Below are 19,025 nucleotides of genomic sequence, written 5' to 3' on the forward strand. Positions count from 1 at the left end.
GTTAGGTATTACAATAGTTCACCTTATTATTTGCAGTCTGTAACTTGAGTCATCCTGTGACTCTAGAACTGGTGGCATATATAATTCAAATTCAAAGCAGCATATATTCTATAAACTACATCTCTATCTGTGTTGGTGCTTTTGGATAGAACTAGAATTGGTGGATGGAAGACTTTGTAAGCTGAGTTAGTTCAATATAAAGAAATATCATTCGTTGGGGCCGGGAGCAGGTGGCTCACACCTGTAATTCTAGCACTTTGGGAGGCCGAGGCAGATGGATCCCCTGAGGTCAGGAGTTCAAGACCAGTCTGGCCAACATGGTGAAACCCCGTCTCTGCTAAAAATACAAAAATTAGCTGGGCGTGGTGGCGGGTGTCTGTAGTCCCAGCTACTTGGGAGGCTGAGGCAGGAGAATCACTTGAGCCCAGGAAGCGGAGGTTGCAGTGAGCCGAAATCGCACCACTGTGCTCCAGCCTGGGCGACAAGAGCAAAACTCTGTCAAAAAAATAAGCAATATCATTAGTTTATGTTGTCCATTGATCAGCACACTGCTTCATGCAGTAGAGTATGTCCTCCTACTGAAAGTTTTCTGGCAGAGCTTTAGAGAAGCTTTTGTCAGGAATTTTTAGAGGGGGTTCTTAACTGAGTGAGTGGTTGACCTCAGACAACCCTAAGGCACCTTCTGGTTTGGAGATTCTTTTATTGTAATACTAGACAATATACTCCAGCACATAGAAGGATTTTAGTTCTCAACAAATGTTTCTAGCATTGTGAAGCATCAGAGAACAAGAAAGTTGTCTAACCAGATGGCTTTACATCACAGTGTAGCAGGACGAGCAGCAGTCAAAACTCCTCAGACACCGGCTTAAAGAAGGAAGAGGCTTTATTTGGCCGGGAGCGTCCGCAGACTTGCATCTTAAGAGCAGAGCTCCCTCAAAAAGAAATTCTTGGCCCTTTTAAGGCCTTACAACTCTAAGGGGTCCACGTGAAAGGACGGTGATAGATTGAGCAAGCGTGGAGAATGTGACTGGGGGCTACATGCATAAGCTAACACAACAGAAAGTTTTGCAATGCGTTTTCATACAATGTCTGGAATTTAGAGATAACACAAGTAGTTTAGGTCAGGGATTGATATTATTATTATCATCATTATTTTAACTACCAGGGCCGGGTGGTAGCACTAGGCCATCTGACTATTTATCTTACTTCTGTTTCTTTTTAACTTTTTGCTTTTTTCTTTTCCTACTGTCTTATAAACTAGGCAAGGGGTTGGGGGTGGTGCACAGGAGAAGTGGTGGTCTCCTTCCTTAACAGCATGCAGTGCAGTTCTTGGTACCTGCACGTAGGTAAAGATCAAACTGTCAAACTGGTGATCCTTAAGACTCTGCTTCCGTGGGTGTGACTTATTCTAGGTATTATTGCCTAACAGAAATTTCCGTCATCTAATTTTAAATTGTGTAAGGTTTCATGGTGAGATTATTTGAAGCATTTAGAGGTATTTACTAGTCTGTGATGGCTTACAAATCTCTTCTTGTTGCAATAGGTGTGTTTGTCGTTGCTGCTAAGCGAACGCCCTTTGGAGCTTATGGAGGTCTTCTGAAAGACTTCACTGCTACTGACTTGTCTGAATTTGCCGCCAAGGCTGCCTTGTCTGCTGGCAAAGTTTCACCTGAAACTGTTGACAGTGTGATTATAGGCAATGTCGTGCAGGTTAGTAGGGTAAAGGAAGGTGTTCACTCCTATTGCTTGTTTGATCAGTTTCTAAAAATAATTCCTTTAACGTATCATAATGGTAAACAAGGTAATAGTTATAGACCTTTTTTTTTGGGGGGGGGATGGAGTCTCGCTCTGCTGCCAGGCTGGAGCACGGTGGTGCAATCTTGGCTCACTGCAACTTCTGCCTCCCAGGTTCAAGCGATTCTCCTGCCTCAGCCTCCCGAGTTGCTGGGATTACAGGTGTGCACCACCAAGCCCAGCTAATTTTTGTATTTTTAGTAGAGACAGAGTTTTACCATGTTGGCCAGGGTGGTCTCAATCTTTTGACATCATGATGCGCCTGCCTCGGCCTCCCAAAGTGCTGGGATGGATGACAGGCGTAAGCCACCACTCCCAGCCAATAGTTACAGACTTCATACATTTGTAATTTTAGTAATTGCTGTGACTCCAGAATCAATGTCATGCATAATTCAACGCATCATATGTTCTAGAAACTGTATGTCTATCTGACTTGGGATGCATTTCAGTGCTTCCTAAATAGCAGATTGACTTCCTTGGCTTACTTGAAGTTAATTGATTTTCTCTATATGCCACCTTAGTAAACCCAAGCAATACAGCACACCTCCCCTAATTTTCTTACACATTGTAGGAGCTTGATCAGTGTTTGTTGTAAGAAATAAGATGCTTCCTTACCCTCTGTCTTGCTATGTGTGATGTACAAAATCAATCACTCATATGCAGGTAATTGAAAATTCAGAATTCCTTTAAAGTATACAAACATTTATTGGATACCTAGTTAGAGGCTATTATAGGTGCTATGGTACCCAAGGTGGACTAAAAGGAGGTAATAATCTAATGAAAAAGATTATATATATATATATGTATATGTATATATATATATTTGATCAGTTTCTATATCTTTCATATGTACACATATGTATATATGATATATATATTTAAAGATGTCAATGATGTGATCATTGCTAAAGGAGAGAGAATGACAATGGACACAGTAATCACTAGGTCTTGCGTTTGAACTTGATTCTGTTCATCTTGCCATTGTGTATCTTCACATCCAGAAAAAGCAGTGACTTTTTTTCTTTGGCAGTTATGTCTGTTGAACCTAAAATATTTTTGTAAAGAATTCTCGATATTGTCTTTTGTTATTTTTATTTTATTTTGTAGCTTTTACCTCTGACCTAAGAAGGCATTAGAACAGATTAAATAGAAATTGGATACTTTTGGTTTTTGTGTTTTCTAGAATTTTAAAGTTTTCCTTCTAAAATATTTTTTTTTCCCAGCATGTATTCTCTCAAACTTTATAACACTAAGTCACTATAAATAGTATTAGTTTAATTGTGTTTGTGCCTCTGTTCCTAAAGACAATTTTTCTTGCCTTAAGTTTTCTGTCAGGCCAAGATAGAGTTTTCTTGTAAGGATGTTAAGTGCGTAACAGGTAAATATTTGGGGTTAGGCCTATATGGTTAAGAGAGAACAGAATATGCTTCGAATGACATTTGACAAATACCACAAAGCTGCTTTTCTAATTGAGTTTAATATTATTAAATATCATTTGGAATAAATGAGTTTTACTTATTTTTTAAGAAACAATGAAATCCAATGTGGATTCTTTTTCTTTTTCTTCCCTAATTACCTTGGCTAGAATCTCCAATGTTGAATAGAAGTTATAAGAAATGGATATCTTTGTCTTATTCCTGATTATAGGGGGAAAGCATCTGGCCTTTCACCTTTACGTATGATGATAGCTGTGGATTTTTTATAGATTCCTTTTTTCAGATTGAGAAAGTTGCCATCTGTTCCTAGTTTGTTCAGTGTTTTTGTCATAAAAGGGTGTTGGATTTTGTCAAATGCTTTTTCTGTTGACTGAGATGATCGTGTAAATCTTTTTTATTCTGTTGATATGCAATATTTGACAAACCTTGGCAAAAGAATATCCATTGACCAAGAAGCTTTTTAATGACATTAATTTGTAAAATAAGATAATTTCATCTCAGTCAACAAATGAAACAGTTAGTAGATTAATTGATGTTATACTGAGTTCCTCCCAGTTTCATCTGCATTCAAAACTCTTAACTTATAAATGTACTGAATTTGTTGAGTTTTGAAAAACTTGAAACCTACACAAAAGTTAAAAGAATAGTACAATGAACATCCTAAAACCCTGTACCTTGATAGACCAATTTTTTACATTTTGTCAGATTTGTTTTTGCTGTTGCTAACAGCCTCCAAAACAGGCTGTTAATGTTTTTGGTTGTTACTGTTTTTTTTTTTTTTTTTTTTTTTTTTTAAGGCATTCTTTTTATTCAAAGTGTGGTTCTTGGACTAGCAACATCAGCTTCACCAGGGAAATGGTTAGAGATGCAGAATCTCAGGCAGACATAGATCTGCTGATTCAGAACCTACATTTTATTATAACAAGATGCCCCTGTATGCATTTTAAAGTTTGGAGAGCGGTGGTCTACTCCTACCTCTTACTCTCCTGACCAATCATTCATCTGTCTTCTCCCTAAGTATGCAGTCCTTAGCCTGTTTTACATTAGAATTACTTGGGATGCTTTTTAAAAGTGACTACTGATGCCCAGGCCCCACCTCCAGCCTTTCTGGTTTAATTGATTTGCTTAGGAACTTGAGCATGAGTATGTAATAAAGCTTCCTAGGTTATTCCAGCCTGCAACCAAGGTTGAGAACCACAGCCTCAGATACTTCCTCTGTTAAGGAGCATACTACTTTAGGATAGCCTATTCCATTTTTAAATAACTCTAATTGTTATAAATTTCTGTCTTATATTAAGGACTTAGTGGGATTTCTTTAAGTAGCAATTATCTTTAACATATTTGAAAACCAATTGACTATGTTACACATTATGAATGTATTTAAATAATACCATTGAACTATACACTTAAAAATGGTTAAAATGGTAAATTTTGTTATGTGTATTTTACCCCAATAAAAAAATAGAAAAAAACCCTATTGACTATAGTTTTTAGTCAAATTGTAAACACGTATTAGATATAATATGCTGTACTTAGATGTATTTTGTCCTACCTTAGAGCCATATAGTTTATCATTTTTGATAGATTCCCAACATTTCCATGTATTTGGTGCTTGTTCTTAATTATTAGATTTATAGAGGATATTATTTTTATTTTCCTTCTCTCTTCTAGAGTTCTTCAAATGCTATATATTTGGCAAGGCATGTGGGTTTGCGTGTGGGAGTCCCAAAGGAGACCCCAGCTCTCACGATTAATAGGCTCTGTGGTTCTGGTTTCCAGTCCATTGTAAATGGATGTCAGGTATGGACAACTTTTTTTTAAATTCTCTGAAAATATGTTAATAGTTACTAGAAGAAATGTCCCACTGCAACATAATATTTTAGCTTTAGGGAGGATTGCTTGAGCCCTGGAGGTCAAGTCAACCGTGATCATACCACTGCACTCCAGCCATGGGCAACAGAGTGAGACTGTATCTCTAAAAAAAAAGAAAAAAAAAAAGCTAATAATGAACCTGAAAGTGGAATAAACTTGTCACAAAAGGACAAATACTGTATGTTTCTACTTCTTTGAGATACCTAGAGTAGTCAAATTCATAGAGACAGAAAGTAGAATGGTGTTCCCAGGGGCTGGTGAGGGAAAGTTAGTGTTTAATGGATATGGAATTTGTTTTGCAAGATGAAGAGTGTTCTGGAGATGGGTGGTGGTAATGGTTGCATCACACTATGAATACACTTAATGCCACTGAACTGTACACTTAAAAATGGTTAAAATGGTAAGTATTATATACATATATACTTTACTACAATATTTTTAAAAGTTAATATGTTCATCATTCTTTTCGAGTGCTTCCTACATGCTAGGCACCCTGCTAGATTTACATTCAATATCTCATTTAATCTTACAACCATCCTATGAAGCAAGAACTATTATTATTCTCATTTTACAGGCAAGGAAACTGATTATTAAAGCCATTAAGGTTACTGAGTCGTAGAATTTGAACCCAGGTCTGTGAGCATTAACTGTCAGGCACTGAATAAAGACTGAGAGGCAAGCAGGAACTCTCAAGAATTTAGGAGAGGATAAGGAAATGTGTTTTATTTCAAAGGAAGTGAATGATGCTGTTAGAAGTACAAACTAGTTTGACCTTTTTAAAGGATGGTTGGTTAAATACATTTGTTTCTTTGAACACAGGGAAGAGAGTAAAGTGAAATTCAATTTCATTTGTAAAAGTCTTCATTTTATTACAAACAAAATAAGAGACAGAGGCCTATTTTAATAAACAATTTTCACATTAATTTGTTTCTATAATGATATATCTTAAATAGTGACCTCAGTTTTCCTAGTAATAATTTTAAGAAACATCAGGTTTTCTTAGAGGCTCATTATTTGCTGCTTTTCTGAGAAAGGCAAACAGTGGAAAGTGTTGGAAGAATAAAATGATTTCCTTGTTATGAGCCACCTAGATTGAACTAGTTCTTGTAAATCTCTGGTCTCGTTCAGATACCTCCATTAATGGGATAAATTTTTCTTTTGCCTTTTTAAAGGGTTTGTCCTTTATTATCTGCTGTACATTTATGCCAGATATTAATATCTCTGTTGATTTTCAAGGTTTATATTGTGTTACTATTCTTATATTGTATTACTATTCTTAGCCAAATGTAGGTAGGGCCTGTTACTCAGGCAAACATGATTGAAACCTTTTAGTTTTCTCCCCCTACATCTTGGTAATGGATACGTTAGCGTTTGCTTTACAGTTACTTTAAAAGCATTTCCTTTTGAGACACTGTAAGCTAGGGTACAATATTTGTTGGATTTACCATTAATTTGTAAAATCAGTGTGTTTCTTAATACATTGGGTACGGTTAAAGGAGTTTTTATTGTTTGTTTTTAAATAGGAAATTTGTGTTAAAGACGCTGAAGTTGTTTTATGTGGAGGAACCGAAAGCATGAGCCAAGCTCCCTACTGTGTCAGAAATGTGCGTTTTGGAACCAAGCTTGGATCAGATATCAAGGTTGGAACCATAAAAATTTAAAAGAATTAGTTCTTATTAGCATTATATAAGTACTTTGAACAACATACCTTTTTTTGGGAAAACTAATTTTGATACCAATTTTGTTGATGAGTATTGGCAAGATATGAATGATTAGAAGTTTGTAAACTATTTCAAAACTCTATTTTGGTTGTTAGTTTTGACATTTTTAACCCATATGAAATTTGATTCTATCTCAGCAGACCTCTAGTAGTATAATTATCCTGTGTAAGTAAGTGGCTATAGGCATGGGAGAGATGGAGGAAGGGAAAAAGTGGATTAAAAAGATAGACAAAAGAGCGAATTAATCTCCCTACTAAACAATTAGTAATCTGAGTAATTAAATCTTTAATGTGACTTATAGAAGTTTTATTTCTGGGACAATCTCAGAATAGATTTCTTCTTCATCACACAAAACGTCTTTGATTACAGATTATATTGTCCCAAATCAAACAAAAACTGATTTTATCTTTGAGAGCTACAACTTGAGAGTGATAGTACAATACTGATAAAGAATTATGTTTTCTTCTCATTTGCATGTGAAAGGGCTACTGACATTTTATGTTTTTTAACATTTTCAGTAGTAATGTTTGACTTACACTCTTCACCCAGTTTCTCACCTGACCTTTTTGAAAGTTGAAAGGAATGAGACTTAAGAGAATCTATGCGGATTTTAGCCATGAAACACATTTGAGATATCCTTTATAGAGATAAGTCAGTGAGTCAAACGTTGATGAGGCAGCAAAGTGGGACACACTTAGCAGAGACTCTAACTACTTGAGTAATAATTAACAACCTTTCTGTGACTCTGAGACCCTGTCCCAAGTTCTTTTCAGCCTCACGGTAACTGATAGAACCAGCTATTGCTGTCACTGAGGCACAGGATGAGAAAGATATACTCTTTATTACAGAACTCAGGGCTGGTTTACAAAGGTGGCTGTAAGAAAACATTGCATGAAGACTCATTGTCAGGTTTTCTACAAAATATGACCTTGAGGATTTAGTTTTTGATTATAGGGTAACTTCTGTGATCTCACTATGCATGTCTAGTCCTGTTGGCTGTTCTTAGATGCATATTTAGAGAGGGACAGAGAATGTGTGCATTTTATTGTGTGACATTGAATGTTCTCAAAAACATTGCATGTTTTTAGAAAATATCCCAGAACTGAATAGGAATATGAAAATAGTAAATGGTTATCAGAAAGTCTTAATTTTACTTTTGTTTATTGGAAGTGTTATTTAAATTTAAAGAACTTATAACATATTACTTTTAAAAGGTAATGCCTTAACAAGTCACTTTATTAATGTCTTTTAATAGCTGGAGGATTCTTTATGGGCGGGATTAACAGATCAGCATGTCCAGCTCCCCATGGCAATGACTGCAGAGAATCTTGCTGTAAAACACAAAATAAGCAGAGAAGAATGTGACAAATATGCCCTGCAGTCACAGCAGAGATGGAAAGCTGGTGAGTGAAATTGGAAAATATCAGTATCTATAGAATAAATATCTATAGGAAATATTTTCATCATTTCTATTATGGTTATATAATATTTACAAATCATACCTTTAAGAATTATTACATCTTTTCATTATTTGTTTTTAGATGATTAGATATTTTATTAATTATTGCAAAATTAACTGGGAATTTCTGTTTTGAAAAAGTTAATACTACTTAAAAAGTGGTATTGCTACTTGACCCTAGATGGACCCCTGAATTTTGTGCTGAACTGGTCCTGTTGTCAGTAGAACATGCTGAGGAATATGATACACTCTGTCAGAGGTGATAGCTCACTGTGGAAACTGGAATATAGAGGATGTCCTCTCCCACAAGCCATATCATAATCATAAGAAGGGGTAATGTGTTTGGAAAAGACCCACTGGGTCTTTTATGCTTTCCTTCTCACAATCCTAACTAAGAATCATTGTACCTGACTCGGAGACTTAGAACTAGTCTGAGACTCTAGTTAGAGTGCCCTGGTGTAGCACAGCAGGTTCCTATAGTGCCAGTCCAAAACAGGCAATGTGACAGCAGTTCAAGAAATGTGATATTTTAAAAATTAAACTGTTAAAGCAAGTGGAAACTCTTATTTAGGAGTATTAAATGCTTGAAGTAATGAGGATAAAGTCCATCTTAGTATTTCAGAAGGATAAGTGGAATAGAGCTGATGCCATCCAACTTACCTGTTTTTTTAGTTATATGTTCATAGTAGAAGAGGATTGGTCTGGAAGTCAAGAGTTATCAGTTCTGTTTCTACTTCTACCATGCACAAGTTATCAAGCTCAGTCAAATCATTTATTCACTGAACCTCTGTAAAATAGAGATAACAATATTTGCCTTCCCTATTTATCTAATAAGGTTTTTGTAAAACCACATAAGGGCATATAAAGAAAGTATTTTGCCAATTGTAAAGTGATACCAAATTAGGTTAGTATGATTCCTGACCCTATTTCCGAAGCTGTAGATTACTACAGTACATTCTAGTCAGTGGAGGTCAAAGTAGGTAAGATGTTTTACTTATAATTGTATTAGTGATTGCTCCCATAATTTCTTCGGGTTGCCTATCACTGTTAAGTTTGTTAGATTACTTTGTGGCATAGATAACTTGGTAACTTTTTAATTGCTTATCTCACCAAAAGAAGTTTAAAAGGGGCATTAAATCCACTTAGTGCCTTTACGTCTATAGCTAACAGACAAATGCTGCTAACACTCTTAGCAGTACCTGGTTAAAAAAAAATTGTAGTGAAAAAATTAAAATATAATTTTTAAAAATATAATTTTTAAAAGATGCAAAATGCATCTACATAAACACATGATGGTATCGTGAATCCTCCAATATGGAAGATAAGTTGTGTAAGTAAATAGTAAAGACTCAGGCTGAGTGTGGTGGCTCACATCTGTAATCCCAGCACCTTGGGAGGCAAGGAGGACGAATCATGAGGTCATGAGTTCGAGACCAGCGTGGCCAACATGGTGAAACCCCATCTTTACTAAAAATATAAAAAAATTAGCCGGTCATGGTGGTGAGCACCTATAATCCCAGCTACTGGGGAGGCTGAGGCAGGAGAATCGCTTGAACCCGGGAGGTGGAGGTTGCAGAGAGCTGAGACTGTGCCATTGCACTCCATCCTGGGCGACAATGCAAGACTCCATCTTAAAAATAAATAAATAATAAAGACTCAATTTTAAAGTAGACTGTGAGAAAAGGGTAGATCAGAAATTGAATATGTTTGACTTATTTTCATGTTTTTTTTATTCTTATGATAGTCTTTCTACTATTTTTCAGCTAATGATGCTGGCTACTTTAATGATGAAATGGCACCAATTGAAGTGAAGACAAAGAAAGGAAAACAGACAATGCAGGTAGACGAGCACGCTCGGCCCCAAACCACCCTGGAACAGTTACAGAAACTTCCTCCAGTATTCAAGAAAGATGGAACTGTCACTGCAGGGAATGCATCGGTTGGTACCACCACACAGATTAGCTTCAATTCTTCCTGATGTGTTCAACGCAAGATAATCATGAAGTATCTTGTGAATACTTTTTATGCCAGTCTTTAGTTGTTTAGCTTAAACTAATAGTGTTCATATTCAATCAATTTAGGTTTTCATAGTCCCACACAAAATCTTTTCATATTTATATAATACTCTTCTGATTTCTTAGTTTTTTCCGAACTAAGACATTTCAGAAACAAATCTAACTGGCTTATTTTGGTTTTCAAACTTTTTTTTCTCAAGCATACAGTTCATCGTATTTTTTCTTACATCTACTCACATCTAGAAAGTTTTTCCTTGACACCCTTTTCCTTTTTCTTTAGTAAAGTTGTGTTCTGTGCCTTAAAAAATCTCCTTCATCCACCAGAGTACCACTTTTCTAGTTGTATCTCAGATTGTGCACTGGCTTTCTATGTACTGCCATATTCCTGATACTACTACTCCATTAGTTCAAACCTTGATTAACTGGATTATTTTAGCCTTTAGTTATTCTAGTATTTTTCTTTTCAAGGGGATAGCTGATGGTGCTGGAGCTGTTGTCATAGCTAGTGAAGATGCTGTTAAGAAGCATAACTTCACACCACTGGCAAGAATTGTGGGCTACTTTGTATCTGGATGTGATCCCTCTATCATGGGTATTGGTAAGTTTGTAGTAAAACAAACCGGTTCTATAATATTTCTGGAGATAAGTCTTCTTTGGCATTTAGAGTCCTGAAAAAGTGGCCAAACCAAGGTCACCTGTAGAGAAAAGAAGATTGGTGATCAGTTTAAATAAAAAATCTTTATGAAGAACTATCCTAGACACAATAGAAAAACCAAGACTGTGTAAACTCCATGGAGGAAGTAATCATATCTTAGTGTCCATTTGAGATTTAAAAAATCAACACACAGTAATCATATCTTATTGTTCTTTGAGAGTTTAGAAATCAACACACAGAAAATAACAGAAATAATTGAAACAGAAACGTGATCCTGACAAGATAAAATAAATTATGAGATGGGAGAAATCCTGGGGTGAAATAGAGAAGGCTGTGTGGAGAAGGCGGTACCACAGCTCCTTGCTGGTTGTTTTACACACAATGAAAGTACCTCATTCAGTCTTCCCACATCTCCAGTAAGGGAGACTTCTTTGTGAATGAGAAAATTGAGGCTTAGGAAGGTTGTCTTGTAAGGTTCCAAATCAGTAAGTGACAGCCAGGGTATGAATCCAAGTCTCTCTGAAATCAAGTGCTCTCTTCACTGTGAGTTAAACGCATAGTTTCAGGAAGTCAAAATAATATTCCTCTTGCTCAGGTGAGTATTAGCAAAATAAAGACTTATAAATAATTGTTTAGATTGGTAAAGTACTAGCTGGAAAAAATTTGGAACTCTATTGCTGGATGCACTCCTAGGAACCACACATGATGCTGAATTTTATTAGTTCCTGTCATTCTCTGGGGGAACAGGGAACCAATTAGGTGCCTCACTTGGAAAAATAAAATTTGGTGCTCAGTAACTTTGATCTATCCCACCTACATATAACCTCCCACTCTAAGGAAAAGCCTGCCCTAGGGTATAGATTTCAGATTGTTTAGCCCTTTTTTGAGTAACTAAATTGTTTTGAGGTAGGTTCCAAGAGAGGAGGAGGAGAACCTGTTACCAACCTGCCATCTCAGAGATCCTTCAATGTAAGCCTACAGGTTCTACTCGAACAATACCACTTACGCTGATTTGGGATTAATACTCAACCATATTTGCTGCCATGTCCCTTAGAGAAGACATATCTCTGTATAGAATTCCTAAGAAAGCTGGCATGTTCATAGCTTGTCGTCTCTCACTATGTGTCTCAAATTTATGTCAGCAAGAACTGCAAGATATTTTGACACCTGTGAAAAGTCAATCTTAGAAGCTTATTAGCTTTCGGCTATCTACTATTGGCAAAACATAACTTTTGTCTTAGAAATGGAAGGTGGTGGAAAAATTAAACATCCATATGTTGTTATGGCATTTATTATTTTTATATCTAGGGCAGTGGTTCCCAACCCCAGATGATTGTCAAAATCCGTTCATAATCCCACACCTTTAGATTTTGTTTCAGTAGGTTCGGAGTGGAGCCCAAGAGCAGAGTTGGGTTTTGTGGGTTTTTTTGTTTTGTTTTATTATTTTTTGACACAGAGTCACTTTGTCACCCACGCTGGAGTGCAGTGGCGTGATCTCAGCTCACTGCAACCTCTGCCTCCCGGGTTCAAGTGATTCTCCTACCTCGGCCTCCCCGGTAGCTGGGATTACAGGTGCCCACCACCACGCGTGGCTAATTTCTGTATTTTTAGTAGAGACAGTTTCACCACATTGGCCAGGCTGGTCTCAAACTCCTGACTTCAGGTGATCCACCCGCCTCAGCCTCCCAAAGTGCTAGGATTACAGGCATGAGCCACCGCGCCCAGCGCAAGAGCAGAGTTTTTTTTCCCCATACACCTAGATGCTTTTGATGATCAAACAAATGTATGTGACATGGGTTGGTTATTTTATACTTCTTTTACAGTTTAACCGTATTTAATAGGTTCTGATAGATTAGCATAGCCAGTGAGCAAAGAAAGGGTTGTTTTCCTTCCTTCTGTTCCTGGGCCTGAATATTTGCCCTAAAATACAAAGAATGCCACTGTGGTAGGACTGTCATTTTTCCCCAGGGCTTGAACAGAGCTGTACATTCCAGGTGTCCCACAGTATCAGCTGCCCCCTTCATCTAGAAGTTTGTCTGTCACTTGTGTGTAGTGATGGGATTAAACAAGGTAACTACTTGAAGCATCCCAGTTGAATAAGCGGGGAGAATAAGTTGTTGAGTATCAACTGGTTTGTTAATCTAACTTACTTACAAGAATAGTGGTCCTCAGTCCTATGATTACCTAACAACTAGCAATCCTTAGCCCTGCAGAATAGCTGCAGACCAAAAAAAAAGTGGGGGAAAGCCATGACTTGAAGAGAATAGTAGTGTTCTGAGGAAGTACACAGCTATAGAAAGACAGCACTCCCTGGAATTCCTCAGGGGTGGCAATGGTAGAGGGTGGTGGGTGGAACTTTGAGCCTCTTCAGCTGGAGCAGTTCTGGCATTATCTATTACTCGGCTTCCTTATGCAGAAAGAATCCTGATGCTTAAAGAGAAAAAGGTTGAAAACCAATTCAGAGCATTATTGATGAGTAGCTTGATGCCCAGAGATATGCACAAAGTTGCATAGCTATTAGTGACAGGAAACAGGACTAGAAATAAGGTCTCCTTTTCCTAACAAGAATACTAAACCTTCTTGACTCCCAGTAAATAACAGTGGTCTGGGAAGAGTCCTTTAAAAATCAAGTTATGGCTAGCATATTGTTACAGTGGATTCTGAGTTAAAGTGAACATACTGAGTCATGCTTGCTGTGTTGTTTATGCAGACAAGGAAGTGTGTACAGTGGTCTGAACATTGTCCACCTTTTATGTATCTGTCACCACTGTTAGCTACTTCATCCCCTGACCAGGCTGGATAACTGATGCTTTACTACTGAATACCCATCTCATTTTCACATTTTCATGCTTTAGACATACAAAGAGAATCTGGAATTGGATCCTGTAGTAAATCAGTAGCCACATGAAACTGGCATTTTAAATTGAAATGCATTACCTGGACAGTCCTAATCAATAAGCACACGGTTTGTTGTCCAAAGAGCATTTTAACTGCGTGAAAAATAAATATTATATTTAGGTTTCATTATACCTTTCTTGTAAATACTGATTTTCCATTTTATAAGGTAAAATGCTTGTGAAACTTGATGCTGAATATTTGACTACTTGCATTCAGCAGAACATGCCACATATTTTTCTTTGTAGACATTTTTGGCAGTTTCATTCTTCAAGAACAAATAGAAAAGTAGATAATCATCTCTACCCAAATTTTTTACCTTTTGGAAAAAAATATGGATTTACTTAAATTATGAGCAATATTAAACTCTCATTAGATCATCAGAAATCTGGGAGCTAAAGTTTATTTCAGAAGTCTTATTAGATGGCATTGCATTTCTTAAATTAGATGTTATGTTTTATTTAAATTTTCTGCCTACCCTTGGAGTTGTAAACATCACCTTACTTGATAAAACCTTCCCTGAAGTGCCTCGTAGTTTCCCATCTCTCTGTGCCCATGTGGCGATACTGCTGCTATTTCTTGCCTTTTATCCAAATGGGCCTGAAAATTCGGAGTGTAGCCACAGTAACTTCTGTGCTATGAATGCATATAGCTTGGCTCCCAGGAGAGCACTCACTCTGCCTTGGTCTTTGATATCAATTATAATCTATTAATATAACTGACTATAAAATCCCATATATGATTCCTTTGGCTGTTTTAAATCTTAAAGCTGTTTATGGTAGAACTTTTCATGTAATTCTTTTATCTGCAGTTTGAATGTATAAACAACTTTTCACCTTGGTTCCAGTTTATTTTTATTATTATTATTATTTTTTTTTTTTTTTAAGAGAGGGGGTCTTGCTGTGTTGCCAGGCTGGTCTTGAACTCCTGGCCTAAAGTGATCCTCCCACCTCAGCCTCCCCAAGTACTGAGATTACAGGCATGAGCCACCATGCCTGGGCCCTTTTTCTGCCTCTTTATTGTCACTTCATTTAATAGGTACTGTCAAGATAGTAAGGTTTGTGGCTACTAATAATTGCTGCATTATTTCTTCCTTACTTGGAAAGAAGGAGAAGCTTGATACATAAATATAAGATGACATTTATTTCTATATTTTTATAGAAGATTTTTATTATATAGGTCCTGTCCCTGCTATCAGTGGAGCACTGAAGAAAGCAGGACTGAGTCTTAAGGACATGGATTTGGTAGAGGTAAGTGTTCTTTCTTTTTTTACAATATGAATAAACCATGTACTTTTATAGCAAAAATGACTTTAATTTGGTCTCATTGCTCTTTGAATTTCATTGTAGTTAGCCTTTCAAATGATGTACATCTAAATAAATAGTACCTTCATTAGATGCCTTGTGTTGATCCTTTTCCCCACCTGGTTAAAATGCTTTACTTTTATTTGAATATTCAAACTGCCTGATTTCTCCTACTAAAGTATAAATTCCTGGAAATTTCTTACTACTGTATAAAACTCTGTTACATTTTAGACTATTAACATCCCTGTTGAATATTATATAAGGTGGGAGAAAAGTAACTTTAACTTAATTTAATAAAGTAAAGAAATGTAAAATAATTGACATAATAGAAAAGCCATATCTAGTACCAAATCTACAAGTTTCTTGCCCTTCTCCCCAAATAGAGCCCCCTCCCTTAAATATATCTAAATGTATCTTTGGCTTTTATACGATAGTCATAGCTTGATTTCGGATGCACCTATCATAATTTTTGACACTAGAACTTAAATTTATTGAGTGATTTCTTTTTAAATGTTAGTATTAGCACTAAAGTGTCTTAAGCATTTAGCATAATTAAAAGAAGAGGTGGAGAAACAAAGATGGTTATATACGTTCCACACTTTTGGAGTATTTGAACATTTTAGGTGATTAAGCATGTGATGTTGGCATTGGGAAATAACTAACAGAACAAAGGAAATCTGACTATATTTAATTCAATAGAGAAGGCGTAGGCACAGGTGTGATTTCCTCTATGATAATCTCTCACATAGGAAACCATGATTTCAGACAAGTGGTTTATCCTTAAATCTCTTCTACTTTTAGTAGATCACAGATCAGAGCCTCAAAGAGGCTGCTTAATTTATTATATTTGTGTCAGCAAATAGGTACCACTAAATTTCTCACTTTAGACTTCACATTTAAAACTATTGAAGTATATCTACTCTGGAAAGTTGTTCATAATCATTTGTAAATGTATACATTCTCAAGGACATAACTCAGAACAGTTTTCCTAGGTTCAGAAGCCTAGTTTCACTACCTAGTCTAGATCTCTTAGTATCTCCTTGAAGATGGCTCTGTAGAGTAGAAAGATAATGGTGGATCTCAGCACAAATGAGGCACCATCTTGAGAGACCACAGAGTATAGTAGGAAAGAGCACAGAATGAATTTTATCCCAACTCTGCAAAAGTTACCTTTCTTAGAATGAGTTTCCTTATCTATAAAGTTCCTGAATTAAGATCATATGATAATACAGTACTATAAACTTGAAGTAAAGTAATTGCAAGTTTGGGTAAGTATAATATGATACTTTTCAGTTCTGCCACATTGTGAATTTAAAGAGTTTAAAGAATACACACAGGGTCACACCCTAACAAATGATATAGCCAATATTTGAACCATCCATCCAGTTCTAAAACCTGTGGACTTTCTGCAATATCCCACTGTGTCTGGTATGTGTCAATTTATGGGATTACTGAGAATTTCCTCTAAGGGATGCATTTGACTAAAATTATTTAGTAAATGCACACATTTCAAACCTGATAGCTTTATACAGAATGATTGTAGATATAATAACTTTGTGAGGTAACTTAAACAGGAAGAAACAGCAGACTTAGCTATTGATAGGACTCGACCATTCTCATTTAAAAATTAGTTTGTGAGTAAGGATTTTTGTTAGTGCTTTAATTTTTGTTTTAAGGTCAATGAAGCTTTTGCTCCCCAGTACTTGGCTGTTGAGAAGAGTTTGGATCTTGACATAAGTAAAACCAATGTGAATGGAGGATCCATTGCTTTGGGTCATCCACTGGGAGGATCTGGATCAAGAATTACTGCACACCTGGTTCATGAATTAAGGTACTTGCTAGAAATAGCTGCATTTCAGATTTGCTGTTTTTTATAGAAATGCATGGGTTTAGGTTTCCCCAAAACACTCCAACATTTTTCATTCTTCATGTCTGCTGCACAGGCTCTTACCAGGAACAAGTTACTTGGGTAGTGCTTTTCATCTGGTCTCTTAGATGAGTCAGTCAGCTTGTTAGTGGCTCTGCACTTAGGAACCAAGCTCTTCCTCTGTGTGTCCAGTCTTTATGCACTGTGTGGCCACTCAGCTTGTGTTCACTGCATGAGCAGATAATGAGGCCCTGCTTCTCATGGCACGTGTGTTTTAGTGCCAGTTACAGGAGTGAAATAAATTTATTTTAGGAAAAAAAGTACTGAGTGAGTACTGATCTAGATGCCATAATTTATGAAATCTAAGCAAACTGACAATTTGGGTCTGAGCTAAGTTTTTCTTTTCACTGCTTCCAGGGTTCCACAGGAACCTTTTGTGTGTTTGGTACTTTTCAGTTTTGATAGAAGAGCTCCTCCTTCTGGTACTATCTAATTTTGGAACATTCTGCTCTGTTTGTACAAAAATTGCAAACAAAACCAAGTAAGTCAGGCTGAAAAATTACTCTGACTCCCTGTTAGGCCAGGGGAAATGTGACTCTTATTTCACTTAATGATTCACTGAGTTGAAATAGGTGATTGACACATACAGAAGTTTGACACATACAGAAGTAATTCCTGGATAATTTTCTCAAAGTCATCATCTTAGGAGTGATGAGTACTTTAAAAGAGTATAATTTTTATGAAAGGGACATGGATAGTTTCTAAATTATCTGCCCTTTCATAGGGACAAACTTTATTAATTACATTTCTTCTAAGGTGCCATGAGGCTCTCACTGTATAAATTAAAGGAGCTGAGTGTTCATCCCCTTCCCCAGCTTCCCCTGTTTATCCAGTTACCTCCTCTTCTCACTTCTTTCCCATAACACATGCAAGCTTGTGTATGTGTTTCAAGTCCTCTAACCCTAAATCCACTCATCTCCTTTTTAGTTTGCCTCCCTTTTTTTTTTTTTTTAATTAAAAACTTTCAGCTTTCCAAAGTCTTTTCCTGTTGTAATCATACCAATATTGAGGACTGGGGAAAAGATTGAGCAGATGAGCTGAATAAGAATGAATAATGCAAATGTGATTGTTATTAGTTCTATTTAATTAATCTAATTTTTAAATTAGAGTAGATTTCAGTCACTATCTTTTTCAGGCGTCGAGGTGGAAAATATGCCGTTGGATCAGCTTGCATTGGAGGTGGCCAAGGTATTGCTGTCATCATTCAGAGCACAGCCTGAAGAGACCAGTGAGCTCACCGTGACCCACTCTTACTCTGCTTGGCCAGGCCACAGTAAAACAAGTGACCTTCAGAGCCGCTGCCACAACTGGCCATGCCCTGCCATTGAAACAGCGATTGCATTTGATCAAGCCATGGTGACACAAAAATACATTGATCATGAATAGGAGCCCATGCTAGAAGTACATTCTCTCAGATTTGTACCAGTGAAGTATGATTTTTGAACTAAAGAAGACATTAAAAGAAATTGTATTCTTGCCAAGTAACCACCACTTCTGCCTTAGGTAATATGATTATAAGGAAATCGAATAAATGTTGCCTTAACTTCAGTTAATGTTTTCCTGTCATTTATATTTTTTAAAATGTTAAATTGTGATAAAATACACATTACATAAACTTTACCATCTTAACCCTTATTTAGCATACAATTCACTGGCATTAAGTACATTAACATTTTTGTACAAACATCACCACTTTTTACCTACAGAACTTTTTCAATCATCACACACGGAAACAATAACTCCTCATTCCCCCATCCCCTGACAACCGTATTTTGTCTTTATCAATTTGATGACTCTAGGTACCTTATAAGTGAAATTATAAATATTTGTCCTTTTGTGACTGGCTTCTTTTACTTTATATAATGTTCTCAAGATTCATCCACTTTATGTTGTAGCATGTGTCAGAACTTCCTTCTTTTTAAAGGCTGAATAATATTCTGCTGTATG

At 36.5% G+C, this 19,025-nt stretch overlaps 1 protein-coding gene across 1 annotated transcript in view; it reads left to right on the plus strand.

The window, feature by feature from the left end:
• The window catches only part of ACAA2 (acetyl-CoA acyltransferase 2), a 28,990-nt gene extending 10,364 nt beyond the window's left edge, over positions 1–18,626 (plus strand). Inside the window, exons 2-10 of the mRNA XM_007974053.3 lie at positions 1,544–1,710; positions 4,902–5,030; positions 6,626–6,742; positions 8,079–8,226; positions 10,046–10,221; positions 10,766–10,895; positions 15,027–15,097; positions 16,828–16,982; positions 18,214–18,626. Coding sequence (XP_007972244.2) covers positions 1,544–1,710; positions 4,902–5,030; positions 6,626–6,742; positions 8,079–8,226; positions 10,046–10,221; positions 10,766–10,895; positions 15,027–15,097; positions 16,828–16,982; positions 18,214–18,298 — 1,178 coding nt within the window. The 3' untranslated portion in view covers positions 18,299–18,626. The remainder of the gene's footprint in view (positions 1–1,543; positions 1,711–4,901; positions 5,031–6,625; positions 6,743–8,078; positions 8,227–10,045; positions 10,222–10,765; positions 10,896–15,026; positions 15,098–16,827; positions 16,983–18,213) is intronic.
• Positions 18,627–19,025: the final 399 nt, after the last annotated feature.

Source organism: Chlorocebus sabaeus, chromosome 18 (assembly GCF_047675955.1).
Source record: "Chlorocebus sabaeus isolate Y175 chromosome 18, mChlSab1.0.hap1, whole genome shotgun sequence".
Taxonomy (NCBI): Eukaryota; Metazoa; Chordata; class Mammalia; order Primates; family Cercopithecidae; genus Chlorocebus; species Chlorocebus sabaeus.